The sequence below is a fragment of the Strongylocentrotus purpuratus genome, unplaced genomic scaffold (assembly GCF_000002235.5).
Source record: "Strongylocentrotus purpuratus isolate Spur 01 unplaced genomic scaffold, Spur_5.0 spur5_scaffold_4, whole genome shotgun sequence".
Classification (NCBI taxonomy): domain Eukaryota; kingdom Metazoa; phylum Echinodermata; class Echinoidea; order Camarodonta; family Strongylocentrotidae; genus Strongylocentrotus; species Strongylocentrotus purpuratus.
Genome location: NW_022145610.1, coordinates 21,754,329 through 21,774,537, shown reverse-complemented (window position 1 = coordinate 21,774,537; position 20,209 = coordinate 21,754,329). Strand labels below are relative to the sequence as shown.

At 38.4% G+C, this 20,209-nt stretch overlaps 1 protein-coding gene across 1 annotated transcript in view; it reads left to right on the top strand.

The window, feature by feature from the left end:
- The window catches only part of bf (complement factor B), a 66,083-nt gene extending 47,931 nt beyond the window's left edge, over nt 1–18,152 (top strand). The window contains exons 14-16 of the mRNA XM_011670821.2: nt 4,868–4,988; nt 10,912–11,106; nt 17,741–18,152. Of these exons, the coding sequence (XP_011669123.2) occupies nt 4,868–4,988; nt 10,912–11,106; nt 17,741–18,105 (681 nt within the window). The 3' untranslated portion in view covers nt 18,106–18,152. The remainder of the gene's footprint in view (nt 1–4,867; nt 4,989–10,911; nt 11,107–17,740) is intronic.
- The last annotated feature ends 2,057 nt before the right edge of the window (nt 18,153–20,209 follow it).

The window sequence follows — 20,209 nt, the reverse complement described above, 5'->3', positions numbered from 1 at the left end:
ACTTTCGTATGACACCAAAATTCCCGAAAATAATCCATGCTTGGGTGAGCACTGCTCACTTTTGTAAAGGGTATACAAATTAGGTTGCGCAGGAATTAGCCTTCCAATTTGTGAGAGGTAAATCCTTTGGAGCTTACAAAATTGAGGGTGATATAATACATTCATGATTTGCTGAGTGAATTTCATGGTTTATTAAGCCAAACTTGTATGCATGAGTGAACAGGAATTACATTTGTTATTGTAGCATTGTAACTTTCCCTTGTAGACTCAGTGGTGTGTTTATGGGAGTCAAGATGGGGTGATGGTACATGTTGTAATTTCCATGTTACAAAATGTTATTTTTTACATCTGTGACTTTGAATAAAAACCCTACATTTCAGTTATTGTAAGATTAGTTGAACATCTCATTGATTTACTTAATAACCAGATGGGGATTATGCAAATTGATTATTCAAATACGGTTTGTTGAAAGAAGGAATGTCACAGATGTTGGCTACTTATTCTTCAGGAAGTTCAGGTTACCCATTAACCTGAAGAATAAGTACATCTTGGAAGGCTATTTCCTGCGCAACCTAATTTTCATACCACCACCCTGAGCTATGGTGGCCCTGAAGGGACATCGCGAATAGACTAAATCGTGAAAAATATGCGATAAAATTCACGATATCGTCAATTTTATCGCATATTTTTCACGAAGAAATTCACGAAATTGACGATATCGTGAACTTTATCGTGAACTTTTCACGATGAAATTGACGATATCGTGAATTTTATCGTGAAAAGTTCACGATATAAAGTTCACGATATCGTCAATTTTATCGTGTACTCTATCGTGTACTCTATCGTGTACTCTCCTGACGGGCGCTTCGTAAACAAAACCAGCCCTAGCTGGGGGAGACAGAGAGAAGGAAAAAAGGGAAAGGGAAAGAGAAAATAAAAGGAAAGAAAGAATAATAAGAAGAAAAGAGGGAAACGGGGGGGGGGGCGAAGGGCTCTTGCCTCCTCCTCACTCCCCCCCCCCCCGCCAAAAAATAAATAAGGAGAGAGAGAAGGGAAAGGGAAAGGGAAAGAAAATATAAAAGGAAAGAAAGAAGAGGAAGAAGGAAAGAGGGAAACGGGGGAAGGGCGAAAGGCTCTTACCTCCCCCCCCCCCCGCCAAAAAAATAAATAAGAGAGAGAGAGAGAGAAGGGAAAGGGAAAGAAAGAAGAGGAATAAGAGGGAAACAGGGGAAGGGCGAAGGGCTCTTGCCTCCTCCCCCCCCCCCCCGCCAAAAATAAATAAGAGAGAGAAGGGAAAGGGAAAGAAAATATAAAAGGAAAGAAAGAAGAGGAATAAGAAGGAAAGAGGGAAACGGGGGAAGGGCGAAGGGCTCTTGCCTCCTCCCTCCCCACCCCCCGCCAAAAAAAAAAATAAGAGATAGAGAGAGAAGGGAAAGGGAAAGAGAAGATAAAAGGAAAGAAAGAAGAGGAAGAAGAAGAAGAAAAGAGGGAAACGGGGGCGAAGGGCTCTTGCATCCCCCCGCCCAAAAAATAAATAAGAGAGAGAGAGAGAAAAGGGAAAGGGAAAGAGAATAAAAAAGGAAAGGAAGAAGAATAAGAAGAAAAGAGGGGCTCTTGCCTCCTCCCCCCCCCCCTCCCGCGCCAACAAATAAATAGGAGAGAGAGAGAGAGAGAGAGAAGGGAAAGGGAAAGGGAAAGAAAATATAAAAGGAAAGAAAGAAGAAGAAGACGGAAAGAGGGAAACGGGGGAAGGGCGAAAGGCTCTTACCTCCCCCCCCCCCTCCCGCCATAAAGGGAAAGAGAAGGGAGAGGGAAAGAAAATATAAAAGGAAAGAAAGAAGAGGAAAAAGAATAAGAAAAGAGGGAAACAGGGGCGAAGGGCTCTTGCCTCCTTTCTTTTCTTTCTTTTCCTTTCTTTCCTATTCTCCCTCTTTTTCGTTTTTCTCTTTCTTTCTTCTCTTTCCCTTTCCTTCTCTCTCTCTCTCTTATTTATTTTTTGGCGGGGGGCGGGGGGACGAGGCAAAAGCCCTTTGCCCCCGTTTCCCTCTTTTCTTCTTATTATTCTTTCTTTCCTTTTATCTTCTCTTTCCCTTTCCCTTTTTTCCTTCTCTCTGTCTCCCCCAGCTAGGGCTGGTTTTGTTTACGAAGCGCCCGTCAGGAGAGTACACGATAGAGTACACGATAGAGTACACGATAAAATTGACGATATCGTGAACTTTATATCGTGAACTTTTCACGATAAAATTCACGATATCGTCAATTTCATCGTGAAAAGTTCACGATAAAGTTCACGATATCGTCAATTTCGTGAATTTCTTCGTGAAAAATATGCGATAAAATTGACGATATCGTGAATTTTATCGCATATTTTTCACGATTTAGTCTATTCGCGATGTCCCTTCAGGGTCACCATACTGACCAGGCTAAAAATATGACGTCATATGAAGCTGTTAAACCGTTGGTTAAATCTTAACCTTCTTTGAGAATTGCAAAATGATAACCCATGCTCTTATCCAAGCAGGGGCGGCGATTTCTTGTCATGACCGGGGGGGGGGGGAGAGACGAAATGCGAGGGACGAGGGAGCAGTGGCGTTATAAACAAAAACACTTTTTTTTTTGGGGGGGGGGGGAGGCAGAACAAAAAAAATCCGCATTACCACCACTATTTACAATCATGAAGGCTTCTAAATAAGCATATTTTTTGACTGACTGTAAATTTGGGACCAAAAATGAGAAAATATCAAACAAAATCATGTCATTTCCACACCATTTGTAAATCACTGGTATCGAATTAGTTATAAACCACGTTTGATTCTTATTTGGGGACAACTTCCCCTCCCCCCCCCCTACCCATCATTAGGCCTACGCCTGTGTTTAGGGGCTCCTGTCTTCTCACCCATTTAATGAAAAACACACACGCTCTCCCATCCAGGCGCGGATCGAAGTGGTCCGAGCGGGCCTTGCCCCCCCCCCTGGCAATTTTTTTTAAAACCATGCCATAAATTTACCTTTTTTTGTTCAAGGGGGGAAGGTGATAAGTATTTTTAAAAATATTTTAAAAGGCGTTCACTTTGCCACTCCCCCCCCCCCCCCCCCCCTGAGCGAAATATAGGGCGTCATGATTTTTCAAATTCCAGCACACTAAATTTCAAATTGATTTCAAATTCGGGCCTCCCCCTAAGAAATCCTGGATCCGCGCCTGCTCCCATCCACTAACAAAATTTCCACGATATGCGCGTATCGCTATTATCAAATCCTTCATTGATGTTTAGGAAATTAAATTCCTGTTTACTTTTCTTTGAATGTAATATAATATTTTATTTTATTTTGGGTTAAACAAACCATTTTTACTTCTTTACTGCTGGTTTTTTTCGGGGGGGGGGGGGGGCTTTGGGTGGCGAAATGCGTTTTGCCCCCCCCCCCCACTGTATCGTGTTGGGGGATGACCACCCTGCCCCCCCCCCCCCCCACTTCCGGCGCCTATGGTTGTTTTATCACGGGATTTAATAAGAAAACGTTGAAAGCTGTAAACCTGAAAAGGTGCTTGTAGAACACCCCTTTTAATAGCTGAAAAAGACCCCCTTTTGACGCTTTTTATGGACGCCAGTACGTATCCAGTCATTTTGGGAGTGACCCCCCCCCCCCCCTCCCCCTCCTCCTCCCCCCCCCCCCCCTTAGGTTATACAAAACGTACACCGATGTGAGTTGTTTTAGGGAAACAGGAAGGCAGGAGGGGGGCTGGAGACTATTATACTGTTGAATTGTGCGCAGTACCCCCCCCCCCCCTCCACCATGTCAAAAACGGATCGCTGTTTGTACTATTCCGAGTGGTATTAGAGATGATATTATAGTATTAATGACTGCTTTGAGAGAAATAGTTGTTTTTATACGCTCAAGGGAAGGTTAGAATTTTGCTATTGCCCGAGGCGTGTCGAGGGCAATAGCCCAATTGTAACCTTCCCGAGAGCGTATAAAAACAACCATTTCTCGAATATTAAAGCAGTCATTAATATTGTTATATGCCGAAAACAAAAGAGTCAACTTATGACACCACTTTGGCCTTTCTCTAGTTTATCTGCGGTTGTTTTTATGAGTGTATCTTTGAGAGTAGACTAGATGCAGATTCTAGTCTAAGTAAGATATTTTTAAAATTTTGGGGATGGGCCGGCCCTGTGGGGAATATGGAGAAGAACCTGCGCTTTCATATGACACCTCACTTATTGAGTATCACCTTCAAAATAAAGAGCAATATTAGTGTGCAACGCCAATGCATAATGCAATGCAATGCCAGTGCGCAATGCCAATGCATAGGGGTGTGTGCAATCTGAATTCCGTGCAATCGCTACTGGAAGGATTTTAGCACTACTAGACCTACTTACTAGAATCTAGGCCTAGACTTTTGAAGACAAAAATTATGAAGAATTTAACGTTCCCTTTTTGGTGCTCTGTCTAGCATGTCCCTGCTGTCAGCAAGTCTTGCATTTGATCATCATCAAGAAGTTGAAATCTTGGGAGACTTTCTTCAGATCAGCCATTTTTGCCTTCGGTTCGAAATTACCGACCAATTCTTCGCACACGTACGGTATCCGCGATCGCTCAAACCAGTTTTTAACATGTGAACCGATGGGTATTTCACCAAGACTGAACTATTTTCCCGGTAACCATGGTAACTGGGATTTTAGAATTATTATTTTAGAACTATTACATGGGTTTGGAATTTTACCGGGAATTTTACAGGAATAAATCAAGTTTAGGAATGCAATTTCGACCAATCAGATGGCTGGATTCCTTAAGTGAGGTATATCATGTGAAATAATCATGGCTTCTTCTTTTGCCATTGCTATTCTTATTCAAAATTGGTGCAAAGGTTGTTTGCGGGGGCTCTCTCATTCACAAGAACTGGATCTTGACTGCAGCAACATGTTTTATTGGAGATTGGAGATATAGTGATCGCGGACTGAGCCAGAATGGAACAACTGTTTATCTTGGTAGGTCTGTTGTATTATAATTCAATTCGTTTATTTCTATTCCAGCAAATACATTAAAAGTCCATAGGTAAAGACTCGAAATATATACATACATACACGAGTATTAAAAAATAGATATATACAGTATCATACAATACAATTTTTTTTAAACACGGTATTATAGGAATTAGGATGGCCATAAACAAACAAAAGGGGTTTTTGTCGGGACGGCCGACCGACCGAACAAATTATCAAGAAGTATATAACAAGACATGAAAGAAGGTGTAAAATATAACTTTATAATAGATATCATAACATTTTTTTTTTAAAGATCCCCACTGTATGTTTTTTTAAAACATAAACAGTTTTATATTTAATGAATTAATTAAATAATTATGCAAATTTATTAGAGCTATTTCAGTTAATTTTTTAAATTAAATTCCACATTGATTTTTCAGTTGATAGAGAACTGCCACATAAGAAATCATGAAAACGATTATATACAATTCTCTCTGAAATTCCGGAAATTGGACGATAATTTGAGACATCATTGACATCACCTTGTTTATGTACAGGAATAACTTTGGCAATTTTCAATTTTGATGGAACGATACCTGAACACAATGATAAATTGAATATATGACATAATCATGGTACCGTTTTAAAATTTAAGAAACAACTTCCTTGATTACAGGAGGACTTAATTCATCTTTACCACAGTTACTAGAACACTTTAATTTGTTGACGATATCAAATATTTCATTTTCAGTCACCGGATTGAAAATACTGATTTACAAAAGGGTGTGGGCAAAAGATCGGCATAGGTATGACCATTCTAAACAATTAGTAGAATCATGTATAGATATTTCAATTTCCACAAAAAAATTATTAAAACAGTCAGCTAAGTATTTATCTCCATGTATATACAATGTTATAATCGACATTTGCATAGTCTGGCATTTTCTTCTTATTAACGGTATATCCAAGCATTTTTTAAATTATATTCCAAGTCATTTTTCAGTTTCCACTAGATTCGTGAAATTTTCGCTCATAAAATTACTTGTTAGCAATTTTCGACAATCTATTTACTTCATTTCTTAGTTTAACATATATTTTTTTAATTTGTATCATTTTAATTTTCGATATTTTCTTAAAAATTGCATTGTTCTTTCAGCATCAACATTTTCACTATATGATATATAATTCCAATCTATAACAATATTTTTTCTATAAAAGAATTGAGAGTATTTTTTTGTTTATTTTACGAGTTTTTAATATAAGATTTTTTAAATCTACAGTGTATCTCTTGGTATTTAAAAAAAAAAAAAGGGAAATGGTCAAATATATCATTGAGGAACAGACCAGAGAAAATGTCTGAATCAAAATGAATAGTAAAAATGTTATATTATTAATATATTAAGTGGATGTTTTTTTTTAAGGCAAGAAACTAAAGGAATATATTGCACTTAAAGAGAAGGTTGAGTTCTGGGAAGAGGTGAAAAAATTTCTGAGCGTTATCATTCTTATTATGCAAGTGTGGAAGAACATCAGAAAAGACATGTTCCCTAAAAAGCATGGCTCTTCAAATGCCTTCATATTCTAAATATGTCATGTAACATCGTAAACATCCGGGTAGGATTTTTACGCCACGTGTTCATGTAGTCCCATATACATCTTTCCGTGTACAGTGTATGAAACTTTACCAAGACTTGGCCAAATTTCTTATCATTTTGATGATTCCAGAACCTTGAAATACACACAAATTCTTATATGCTAGATGATCAACCTTTCTGGTCGATTCCACACCGTTTTTTTCACAATGCAATCGCATGACCAGAACTCAACATTATCTTTAAAAATTGATTCACATTATTGTTATCTGAACATTTCATTAAATCCATACTAAAGTCACCCGTAATGTAGGCTGGCTTACATTCTAAATTCATTTTCTGAAGGCAATTTTCAAATTCAAGATTAAAATCATTAATGTTTGATTGTGGTTTCCTACCTCCAATACTTACAATAATATTCTTTCGATTCAACGATACGTTTTCGATTAACAATGACTCATAATTTTGCTCACCTCTCAATCTAAAATTGAGTGAATTTGAAATCGAAAGAGCCATTCTTCCACCTTTCCCGTGCTTCTGGTCAGAGTGAATAAAAGAATAAATACAAGAGGTGTACTCATTGATCCAGGTTTCTGAGAAACCGCATAATGAAAAATTGAAAAAGATAAATTTGATTACAAAATCTGATATTGCACTAAAATTTGTATTCAAACTACGTGAGTTAAAATGCAATAAACTAAAATGATGTTTTACATCCATTAAATGACTTATAAAATGTTCATCCAGATAATATTTACAATTAGAATTATTTACCAATTGAAATTCAAATTCATAAATTATGTTGAGATTAAAATCAGCATATACATTATTCAAATCATGTAGCCTTCCGGTATTTGAATGTGTATCATTACAAAATAAATTTCGTAAATCGCTGTCATCAATTTCATTAAATAGAAGAGATTTATGAGAGCATCTTAGGAATGAACATTACATGCATTATTTGATTTGATTTGATTTGATTTATTGGTTTCTGCATCTCTTTTCATTTTTCATCATACATTTTCATGAACATAATATGGTCCGATACAATATTTTAAGTGGATGATATTTTATACAGATAATAAACGAAATTAAACAAATATATTGCATAATAAACATACATTAGATGCAGGAGGGCTACATAGATAAGCAAAGTAGCTTGACGTGCCCGCAGCCCTCAACTTAGAACTATTTTCACTAAAAGAACCTATAATTTAATCTGTTCTTACTGCAAGTTTACGATCAACACAAATCAACGTTAAAACAACGATAAAGTAACACAGGGAGAAAATAATTCATATGAACGATTAAAGAGAGTTTGAAAGTCATGTTGAAGTAATTGAGTCAACCAGGAGTACAGATATAAATCATTTATTGCAACCTACGTCTTCAGTGGAATGGATGAGTTTCTTCACACTTCCAGGGCTCTTTCCTATTGCAAAGATGCGACCATCCAGTGACCAAGCAGCCTTTTGATGTTTTCGCCGTTTCTGGCTTTGTTTAGAAGGTCTGCGTTTTGAGCGTTGATCCTCCAGAGTGGCTTTCCGACGAGTTCCCGCCAACTTACGACGCTTCTTCATGACCTCGTCCCGTTTCCTGTAGGATTTTAATTTCGCAATAATCGCTTTTGGTTTGTTGTCGCGAGATTTTCCGTATTTGGTAAGCTGAATCCCAAGGGATTCGGTTGCTAATTTGATGACCAAATCGTCTGGGTCTTCGTTTGAAGATTCTGGTACTTCGAAAAATCTTTAAAAGTTCATGCGGGAATACTGCTCCTGTTCATTGAGGTGGTGTTACGTACTATATTGTATTTATTCAACAGCACTGATATACGCCAATAAATTATGTTCATTAACATATATCATATTTAATCATATACAATTTTATATCGGAAAGGGATAGATACAAATATTTCAAGTGTATTACAGATCTGAAGTTAGACGAAATGAATTCGACTGTGTTTACAATATGCATCTGCCTATAATTTCACTGATCAACGATTCTGTGAACTTAAACATCTCACTTCATACCCCAAAACTCGTTCTTTGCTCATACATATCTGAGCCTAAATTGGTTGAATTTGATTCTATTTTAAAGTTATCACTCTTCTCAATGTAATAAGATAATTGGGGATTTTAACGCTCTCATGACCCTGTGATCTTTCATATTTGATATCGTATGCGGTATTATAATCACCTAACTTCCTACATAGACCATGGGCCAAGGCCTGTTTTCTTGCTTAGTTTTTTAATTCCGTGGTCTCCGACTGGGAAGTGCCTACAAATGTGCTAAATATGTTGGAAATGTGTATTTGAAACAAAAATGACATGTTCCCAAGTTTGAAACTTGAGCACTAATTAATAACGGCAAAAAACAAGAAAAAGTTAAGAATTGGTTGCTATGGACTTTACCTCCGAGCAATCATACAAGGGGAGATATTTGTTGGAATATTTTGCAGCTAATATGCCTATTGTGCATAAAAATGGTGTTTTGAGAAGTGTGATGTTATGAATTGAAGTTCAATCATGTAAAAATTGAATGTGCATATTAATACCTTAATTAATACATGTATCATCCTTATAAATCAAGTACATATTGTTAACAAGTCTCATAAAACCTGATATCAGTATGAGCATAGCATCAGATGTATTCGTGTATTTATCGATTTTTCCAAAGGGATGGCATTATTAGTCACATGCCCCATACGCCCTCCCCCAACCTAAACCCTTCCCCCCACCCCCACCCCCAACCAGCTCCATGAAGCAAAAACGACATAAACATACAGTAGTTTCCAAGCATATGATCATCAAATGAAGTTCTAAATTAGTATTATCTTTCAAATGCCGTTGGAATTGAACCTTTTCATTATTTTGCCTTTAAATGGACTAATGCCTAGGTCACATTTGCCGCGGCGGCCGTGCGGTCTTAACTATTTATGGCCAATAGCAATTATAGGGCCGCCGCAGCATTCCCACGGTCACATATGTTAGGGTAGCCGCATGGCTTTTTTAAATTTGTGGAGACAGAAAATCTGCGGCTGGCGTACGGCCTTTGAAGTGATGACGAACGGTCGCTTTAGGGCCTCCCTCCGGCGGCCGTAGTTTTTTGACAAATACTAAGGCAGACGCAAGGTAGCCGCAAGGTGTCCGCAAAGCGGTCGAAGGGGAAACATACGGCGACCGTGCGGCCAGACTCTTGCTACCGCTTCACCCCTGGAGTATATAAAACGCAAGGCCACCGGACGTACGGTCGCCGTGGAACCGCTCTACGGCATGGCTACGGCGTGTCTGATCGCTATGGCCAACCTATAAATAAAAACAGTTATAATTCCGCGTTATGATCCAACGGCGACCGGTACGGCCTGTAAAGAAAGGGACACGCCCTAGGGTGACCCTGAGGCTACCGCAGATTCTCTGCGGTCGCCGCAAGTATCTCTCAATTTTGGGGGCGGACGGCCGCCGTATTCTAGCCGTAGAGCAAATGAGACCAAGGCATTAGTACCTTTAGGTTATTGTGGTAACAAAAGGCGGGACTGACGTTCGAACAGACGGATGTACCGATGGACAACCAGAATAGATAATATAACAGCTCTGGTCCCACCCTCGGTGGCGGATGCAATATGAAAAGTGGTGATACATTAAATGTATAATGGTATAAACAGATGTTGCAATACGAGATATATGATATATTTAGGATCACAAGACACTGTAAGTTATTTATCTAAACAAATGTACATACAAAGCTTGGAAGTCAAGATATTTGGTGTTATGTTAATCAAAATCATAAATACATGATATAGATTTTAATTTAATAGAGATGTATTTTAAATATCTCTCATAATGTACATGCCAACAACAAAAAACAATGGCCTAAAGATAAAAAATTAACAAAATATACTCGAAGTCATAATTCAAAAGGGAAGTACATAAAAGGGATATTGTAAGTCATTGTATGTAATTATATTCGATATCTCTTACAGGTACAAAATTGTGGTTCTCTGAGTCACGTGGGCTTTCTGACTCTCTGAATGTCGTCTCGTTTGGTTGACTACCGTTGTCTCTCGATTCAACATCCCTTCTTTCGACCCCTCTCTCTCTCTCTCTCTCTCTCCTTTGTTTAATTTTCATATATTAATGAAGTCTTTTTTTTACCTGTAAATTCCCAGAAATATAAAACATTGCCTAAAAAAAAAAAAATCTTGCCTCAAAAAAACAACAGTTTCTTAAATTCATAGTTGTTTTTTTCATGAAAAATATGTTGTCATCACATGACCTATTTACGGCGTTAAATCTCTGTACAATCCAAAATGCTCGTCTTTTGTTTTATATATTTAGGACTGACACATAGAGTGAAGGATATGCAAAGGGCCCAGGAGTTCGATGTGATCGAATTGATTACGCACCCGGACTACTTCAAGAACCCCGACGGAGGAGAGCACAATGACATCGCCCTCTTGCGTTTGGATCGTGAAGCAGAGCTGAGTCCATTCGTACGTACTGTCTGCCTTCCACCAAATGACCCCCCAAAAGGTATTTGAAAACGATTTTGACGTATGAAATAGGACAGGATGGTGAAATTGATTTTAGATATTATCAAAAAATTTGCATAATGTAAAATAATACTCGCATTATAAAGGTCTTTCACATTTTTACTCACCGTTTCAAACGTATTTCCGACATGGTGACGTTTTCCTCACAACTGGTGATTTCCCACACTATCATGATCAGGTATTTAGGACTTTTATTTCTTTTCAATTGCGTTAAAATCCAAGCTAATATCAATGGTTTATCAACTTGATTAAAACTTGAGTTTAAATTTTAGAGTTAAAATCATAAAGACTGCTAACTAATTATTTTATTTTTGCTCTTGCATGCTCCACTGCCGATGTCGTACAGAATCCCTTAGCCGCAACAATCCCAAGCCTTCCTTAAAGTGAATAGAGCTCAAAATCTGCAATCTTTCGTAGCTGTTTTATCCGGCCATTCTTTTCCTTCTAGTCTCCCCACCGCGCTTCACAAATCTTCTCTTTTACTGATGACGATAATGAGGATGATCCTGAAGAAGAGGAAATAGAAAGGAGAAATATGGAATCAGTTTTGTTTATTTCTTGCACTGTATAGTGTGCACAATATCAATATAAATGGTGGTCTGTATCTCCTAATGTTTAGGTGGAATTATCATCTCTCTTCTTGACCCCACTCCCCTTTTCCTCTCCTCCTCTCTCTCTCTCTCCCACTCACCCACACTGTCTCCCATCCCATCTCTCTCTTCCCTCTCTCCCACCCCTCTCTCTGTCTTTACATCTCTCCCTCCCTCTCTCACCCACCCTCTCTACCTGTCTCTCCATCTTCATCGATCTATCTTTAACTAGGTTCACACAAGTCCGTAAAATAAGTTTAGCTTGTGGTTTTAAACTTCAAGGTTATCTTGTTTTCTAAGATGATGAAGCGGATCCTAATCATATGATTGGTTGAGAGCGTAAACGTTACCAGGCATTTATTTTGCCTAACAAGTAATTTTACTAGTAAAATCATGTTTAATATAAAACAAATAAAAAATCATCTTATACAACAAATAATACACATCATTTTGTTCGCGCATTAGTAAAATTACCCACAGTCGTACCTTCGAAACATTTAAAAAAAAACATCGGCTATCGCCTCAGGCGTGTTAGACCCCGTTTACAGTGCATATGGAAACGCTTGCTGGGATTTGCCTCATAAAAGAAGTTGACCACAAACTGACTCCCACACGATGTTGAGTGCTCAGAGGTCACGGGCCACTGGCTTCACCGGGCAGGTAGTTCCATTATGTGAATGGGTAAATTAACTATTACAAATGAGGGGACACATTACATTGGACAATAGGGGCACACATTGTTTTTATTGTGCAGAACATACTCTTTTGTTGACTTACTTATTGAATGAAACTATAAAACCAAAATTCATTTTGTATTCTAACAATTGGAGTACAAAGAATAATAACAGGTGAATGAAATGCATAAACACCACAAACACGTGGGAAGAAAGCATTCATAAATTTGAATACATATAGTTGATAAACGAATCCGCATGAAACTATAAAACCAAAATGTAATTTGCGTTCTGGCAATTGGAGTACAAAGAATGATAGCAGGTGAATGAAATGCTTCAACAACACAAACACCTGGGAAGGAAGCATCCATAAATTTGAATAATTTAGTTGATAAACGACTCCGCATGTGGATGTTTGGTGGAGCAGAAAGTAGTGGATTCTTAACAACACGAACCCATTTAACAGAATGTCGGAACGTTAAATTTAAATTTGGCGCGGTTGGAAAATGCATCTTTCTACCCTGCGACTTTATTGATACGATCCAGTAAATTAAAACAGTAAAATGGCTTTTTTTTTTAAATTACTCATTAAATAAAACCCAAAACTTCAGTGATATCAGACAAAATATTTTATATCTTACTAATAATTGAAAAAGATGGATAAAAGACACCGATTTATCGAAGATGACGTCATTAGAACCTGTTTATGTGCGCTTGCATCAGGGAATTTAAGGTCAAAATGTCACTTCAGACGCTGATAAGTTATTGGTCTAGCCTTTTTGTTTCCTTTATTCCGATCAAAACAAGTTTAATACCAGAAGAATGCTAACGATTAGTCTTTTCATTAACCGCTTGCCCCAAAGTCGCTTGACCACAGTGAAACGAGTGAGAGCTTGCAAGAGCGGCCAACGTGTGATTGAAACTCGCTATTTGCTCTTCTCCAACGCAAAAAGAGACGACATTGTGCTGGATAAATATATTTTTTCCGACAAAAGAACAGAAAATGTACATATGGTCTTTTTATATTATACTTAATGAAATGTTACCCGAGTGACTTCCGGGCACCCCAATGCTGGAAAGAAACGCACATTTGAGAAAACTTCACTTTTTCATGGAAAAATGCTTATTAAATAAGCATTTTTGTCCTATGCACGCAAGTCAGATTGAGAGGATGATACAACGTTTCCATATGGAAAAGGGCCAGGGCCGGGCCGGGCCGAGCCAGGCCTAATCCTTTCAATAACCTTTCAATATTTTGTCAGAGTGGCGCTCTGCATGTAAACAAACGATTATTTGGGGGCGCGCCGGGTGTCACAGTGCAGATCCAGTCGCGCGCGATTTGCAGTGAATCTTTTCTCCAATTTCCTATACACGGCGAACTTTCACTTCCGGGGTAACAGTTGGCCGCGGCCGAGACTACCTCCAGATCAGGGCCAAATGCGCGGCCAATTTGGCCGCGCATTTGGCCGCGCAATTGTGTGGGTAATTTACCGTGTTTACACAGTGATCCGCATCGAGGGTTGAAGCCGGGTTGAAGCCGCGAGGGGGTTGAAGCCGGGTTGAAGCCTGCAGTTTTATGTGTGTAAACGGGATCCCAGTGAGGATTGAAGCCGGGTTAAAGCCGCCTTTTGAATCCACCAGAATTGCAGGTCTCAACCCGCCTCGCGGCTTCAACCCGGCAGTTTTGTTGTCGTGTAAACGGGATCTGATCCGCCTCGAGGGTTGAAGCCAGCTAGCTAGCTAGACCTCATCTACTCTCAGTTTTGCCCCTGCTTACGATCAGTCTTCAACAACAAAAAGTGTTCCAATCTCCGTTAGATTTATGTTGCCTTGAATGAATTTAACTTTTCTTTTTCATGAATGTTTAAGTATCATGATTAATATATTTTCACTTCATTGAAATGAAAGATACCATATTAAATGTTGCCTGTAAATGAAGTAAGTTTGTTCAACGTGAAGTTGAATTTAGCAAATTTACATTATTACTAATAATATACTCCTACTATACGGTATGGCATTAGGCCTAGTCTAGATTCATGAGAGTTAACACGTATCTGAGGCGAATTTGATACACTGCTTGCATAGACTATTACCAGTATTGTTACGAATTTATGAAAATTACCTTTTACTTTCTCTCTCTCTTTCATATCTTCAATAATTTATGATTTTTCTGACGATAGAATATATAAAAATCTCTTCCATATCGTTAATAATGTGTGCCATATATCAATGGATTTGCTCTGAATGAGCGACTAGTTTTACGAGTAGCATGTGCTCGTGTTGATAAAAAATTCTTCATGTATACTACTGCTCATTGATACTTGCACACTTCATGTATTATTCATTAGCTGAAGATGTGGGCCGACGTGAGCAGCCAATGAAAATTGTAGTACTGATATTCGCGCATAGCTTTCTTTTATGCGCAACCTAAAAAGTATAAATAGGCCGCGCGTATGTTACTGGACCCCCCAGTGACTTGAGAAATATTTCGAAAGCAGAATGATAAACTTCTGGTGTAGGATTGTACATAGTGGACAAGATAAATTTTCTGGTAAGGTGTATATTATCTTAAAATTACTCTTTGAGAAGAATATATATCAGGCACCTTGGTTAAAAAAAATCAAGCTGACTCTGGACAATATGGGGATGTCTAATTTAATGGAAATTTGTGAAAATACTAGCTGTGAGTGGGTCAAACAAACTGTGGAACGTCGATTGAGAGATTCTCATGCTCAGTATTGGTCTGCTTGTATGTACGATAATTCGCATTGTGTTAACTATCGAATCTTCAAACATTCTTTATGTTTAGAAAGATACTTAATCGATCTCATTAAAAGAGGTCGGTCAATATTAAGTCGTTTTCGCTATGGCAATCATTACCTGCCGATTGTAGCTGGTAGATATTCAAATACTCCAAGGGAAATGAGGCTATGTACGCTGTGTAATTTGCAATCGCTTGGGGATGAATTTCATTTACTTGTTTGTATGCCCTACCTTTCGTTCAGACAGAAAATTGTTCATCGATAAATTTTTTATTGAAAGACCAAATACACTGAAATGGATCAGCTTTTTAATTCCAATAATGTACAAACACGTTTAAACTTAGTAAAATTCTGTCGAAAAATAATGCTTCGTTTTCATTAATTTAAGTATGTGCAAAAAACATGTTATGAGTTCAATATTAACTTAATTTTTCTCTTTTTTTGTCTTATATCAATTTATTAAATTGATATCAAGAATATTATCAGTAATTCATTAATTCAGATATCAATTTATTGGTGCCAGTAAATTCCTTTTTAATAGCTTCAATTCATTTCGTCATTAATTATCGTTTTAATTAATATTATCGTTTTGTTTTATATTATTATTATTATCATCATCAATATTGTTATTACCATTATCATCATAATTTGTCTAACTATTGTCGATAGTGTTATTTTGTATGGATTATCATTAATTCTATTTGTATTGTATATTTCACAGTGTTAAATTGACAAATTCAAACTGATTGTAAACTTCTCCAATACTCCAATGTGGGTGACGTGAGAATAAATTGTCATTGTCATAGCTGAAGCTGATGTAGGTCAAATTCCCCGTATTGTGACGTCATTGCGATCCGTCTCGAGGGTTTAAGCCGCATTTTTTTCTGCTGTGTTATGCTAGGAGTCCACTGGGCCAGCGCCAGTTGGTGCCAGTTCGCGCCAAAGATTATGTGATTAGCGCGTAGTGGCTCGCTGTGGCGCCGAATTAATGTCCGATCGGCATGTGTCGCCAAGTGGAATAAACTGGGTGCCATATGGCGTGCGCCAAATGCCACCCGGCTTGCTCCAAAATGTTGCGCCAGTTTGCGCCAGTTCGCGCCATTACACGGCCATTTGATTCCAAAATTCACCCTGTTGGCGCCATTCGCGCCAATAGACGGCTACTTTGCGCCACTTGGTGATTAGTTTGTGCCAAAGGTCGCCAAATTGGTTTGAACTTGCCGCCGCTTGGCGCTACTTGCCGACTATATAAATACCGGCCATCGGCTACCGGGTTCAGACCCTCCTCAGCTGCTGTATGAACATCTCTACTAAATATTTACAATTTTGATATGTCTGAGGCTTTTGATAATGTTGGAGTGATGGTGCTGCTCCATCAGAAGATGATGAGAGATGCTGAGGTGGCCACTGCACATTTGGCGCGCTTAGGCGGGCTATCCGCCTCTGTTGGAATTATTTGGCGCGTAGTGGCGCAAACAAGGTGCCACTTGGCGCCAAGTGGCGCCATGTGGCGCGATAATCTCATTGGCGCAACTTGGCGCGCGCCATTACATTCCAGTGGATTCCAATAGGCGGATTGTTTGCGCCAAAGGGCGATATGTTCGCGCCATTTGGTGCCACTTGGCGGACACTTGACGCTAATGATCGATGCATGTGGCGCGACGAAAATTTCAAACATTTTGAAATTTTCTTGCCGCCACATTCAAATTTGGTGCCGTTACGGGCCACCACGAGCCAGTTGGGAGGCAGTTTGAGCCACTACACGCCACTAGGCACCTTATTGGCGACACTAGGCGCCACAGTAAATTGCATTGGCGCAAACTGGCACCAACTGGCGCTGGCCCAGTGGACTCCTAGCATAAACACGATCACATTTGCGCGCTTTAGAGGCTTCAACCCCCTCGCGGCTTCAACCCGGCTTCAACCCTCGAGGCGGATCACTGTGTAAACACGGTTAAACTATTGCCTCCACTGCTGTGTATCATTTGTATGAAGGACCGTTCGGATCGATGCACTCGTGGTTTCGCTAACTATAGGTTACTCGTGGTTTCGCACACTTTGACCCGAATTCACAAAGGAGGTTTGTCGACAAACCTTGGTTTTCATACGTTATATGACGCGTTTTTACACGTTTTTTTACAAACCTGGTATGTAAAAACGCGTCGAAACGCGTCATATGACGCACGAAAACCAAGGTTTGTCGACAAACCTCCTTTGTGAATGCAGGCCTATAAGTTTATTCGAACGATCTTAGGGTTTACGTGAAAACTATGAGCAATATGCAATTAACGTCGATTTTTCGCCAACCTGTTGTAACATACTACTGCCAACTTGACTTGTAGTTAAAATATTCAATCACTCGTTGCTTCGGTCCTGTGTGAACTCGTGTTGTTGTGAGTGGTCGTTGTTTAAAACTTGAGGATTCGCAAACTTGAGTTTAAAACTTATACAAGAGTTTATGTTGGTTCTTCGCTTTCTCTGTGCATGATTATTTGTAGGTCTATCATTATTTTTGTCTTCTTTTGTTTTCACCCCCCCCCCCCTCTCCCCCTCTCCCCTTTATGTACTTGAATATTTATATTTTTTAGCTAATTGGTACGTGAATCCTAAAAGGACGGCTTTCGTCACAGGTTGGGGTTATACCAGCTTCAACGGATATAACTCGCCTGCTCTCATGGAAATCATGATACCACCGGTTCTAGATAGTTCGTGTAGCAGAGAGATGATCATGCATGAGGTAGCTGTGAACACGACTACTGAATTTTGTGCGGGATCTGGGAACGGGAGGGATTCATGCCAAGGCGATTCAGGTAGCCCCATGGTCGTGCAACGGCGAGGAAAATACAAGCAGATCGGGATCGTGAGCTACGGGGTCGGATGTGGTAATACATACGGTGTCTTCACCAAAGTACCACACTATGTTGACTGGATCGAGGGAATCATCAATGAGTAGAAAATACAAACATTTATCGTGATCTACCCCCCCCCCCCCTAAAAAAAGAGCAGTTTCTTGTATTATGCAGATACAAATAACAAAAGATTAAACGCAATATCAAAGATTTTTTTTTCAATCAAAACTATTTTATTGGATCAAACAAAATAATAACAAACTACAAAATCACATCGTCTATCACCAGTGGCGTACGCAGGATTTTTTCAAGGGGGGGGGGGGGGGTTAAAAATAGGGCCCAAAATTTCGCAACAACTCAGCTTTATTATTTTGCTCCCGAAAATTTGAAAATCGCGCCGACCGAAAAGTCGCTCAGTGGGGGGGGGGGGGGGGGGGGGGGGGGGATACTTTTTTTTTTTTTGGTCTCGAAATTTGAAAATTTGACATTTTTCTTCGTTGGGGGGGGGGGTATTTTTTAGGTCAGCCATGGGCATACTTTATTTTTTTTTTAAATCAAAGGGGGGGGTTTAGGGGGGGTTTCCTAAAAAATACACAAATTAAAATACCAAAGGGGGGGGGGTTTAACCCCCTGCTACGCGCCTGTCTATCACATTCATATAAAGGAAAATTGTGATTCTTGTTGACATATTTGCAAGATAGTGAATATGTTTTTTAAAAAACGCAATAAAAAAAAGAAGACTTTTGTGAGACATCATAGTAGGAAGTCTTATGTACATGTAATACACATGATGTGTATGCATTATTTTACACATTCTGATATTCTATGTCACTTTTTGAAATAAGGATGATGAATTTTGTTTCGTTTAGATATATACTCTTTTCCTGCATATTGCATATTAATATTTTGAAAGCCGATAGAAAACGTATACACCAGGTGTGACAGATATAATGTTGCACAGCAATATAATTTGTTTACCAAACAACATCATGCAAAATTACAGATTTAGTGTCAAAAGTATTATTTGGATTATACCAAATATAACTCCCAGTAGTGTTGTATTTTGTAGAAAGTTGATAATAGAAAACAATTTGTTTTGTACTGCTATACAAAACGTAGAAACATAGGGGAACAAAAAGAACAAATAAGTGTTTTATCAAACATTTTACAAAATGTGCATTCTTTCATTGCCTTTTTTCCAATGCATTATTTTAAACAATTATTTGTAGGAATTAAACTATTGACAATCTTAGAATGGAGTACTCTCAACCTTGAGTCCTCCCCAAAATAAGAACGACATGTATGAAAATTTCTCTATTTTCTAAAGGACCAGTAATATGGAATAGTATAACTTTGGAAATTAGAAAATGCAGAACTCTCAATCTTTTAAAAATGAAATATAAACAATTTCTGTTAAATAAGTATAATAATCAGTAGAATAGCATGGGCAACTTTGACACTTTTGTAAAGTAAATTAGTTAAACTCTCTTGTTAGAGTTTTTTTTAAATCTGATTGTACATGATAATGATAGTATGTTCTTTTTTTCTGTATGTTTGTGTTTCGGGGTAGGCTTTCATATAAGGAATCCATCCTTTATGCCTATCCCAGATGCTCTCATTAATTGCCATTGTAATTATTGTTATCACTATGTTTTGTAACATTCCATGGTATCATGAATATATGAGCAACTTCACTATAATCATTACCATAATCATTTTCAAACTGAGAAAATACCTTTGATATGCAGGAATTATTTAGGTCTTTGAAGATTTCTGTCAACTGGCAGCTGCTTATCAACAGCAAGTGATTTTTTACCTGTAAATTACACGGATAGTCTCAAATATCATTAGAATACTGCCATTTTCAACTTGCTATACATCCTTTTATTACCCCCGAAAGAAAAAGGTAATCTGTACATGCCGAATCAATTTTGTTGGCATTTAGCCATTTAAAAATATAAAGAAAATAAAACATTTTCATTTAATATTGTCACTAATTTTGCGTATCTCCTTTCAAACGAAGCATAGTTAAAAATCATTTGGTATTTACAAATTATTTCCCCGTTCTTCGAAATGATCTGATTGCTTCAAACATGCTTTTCATGGTCACTGTGTTTCGTTTCTATATAATGCCAGGTAGTACAATTATCAATAGAGACTTTTCGATTTGCACGTCGACATAGTTGACTGCTAAGTGTGACGTCCTTA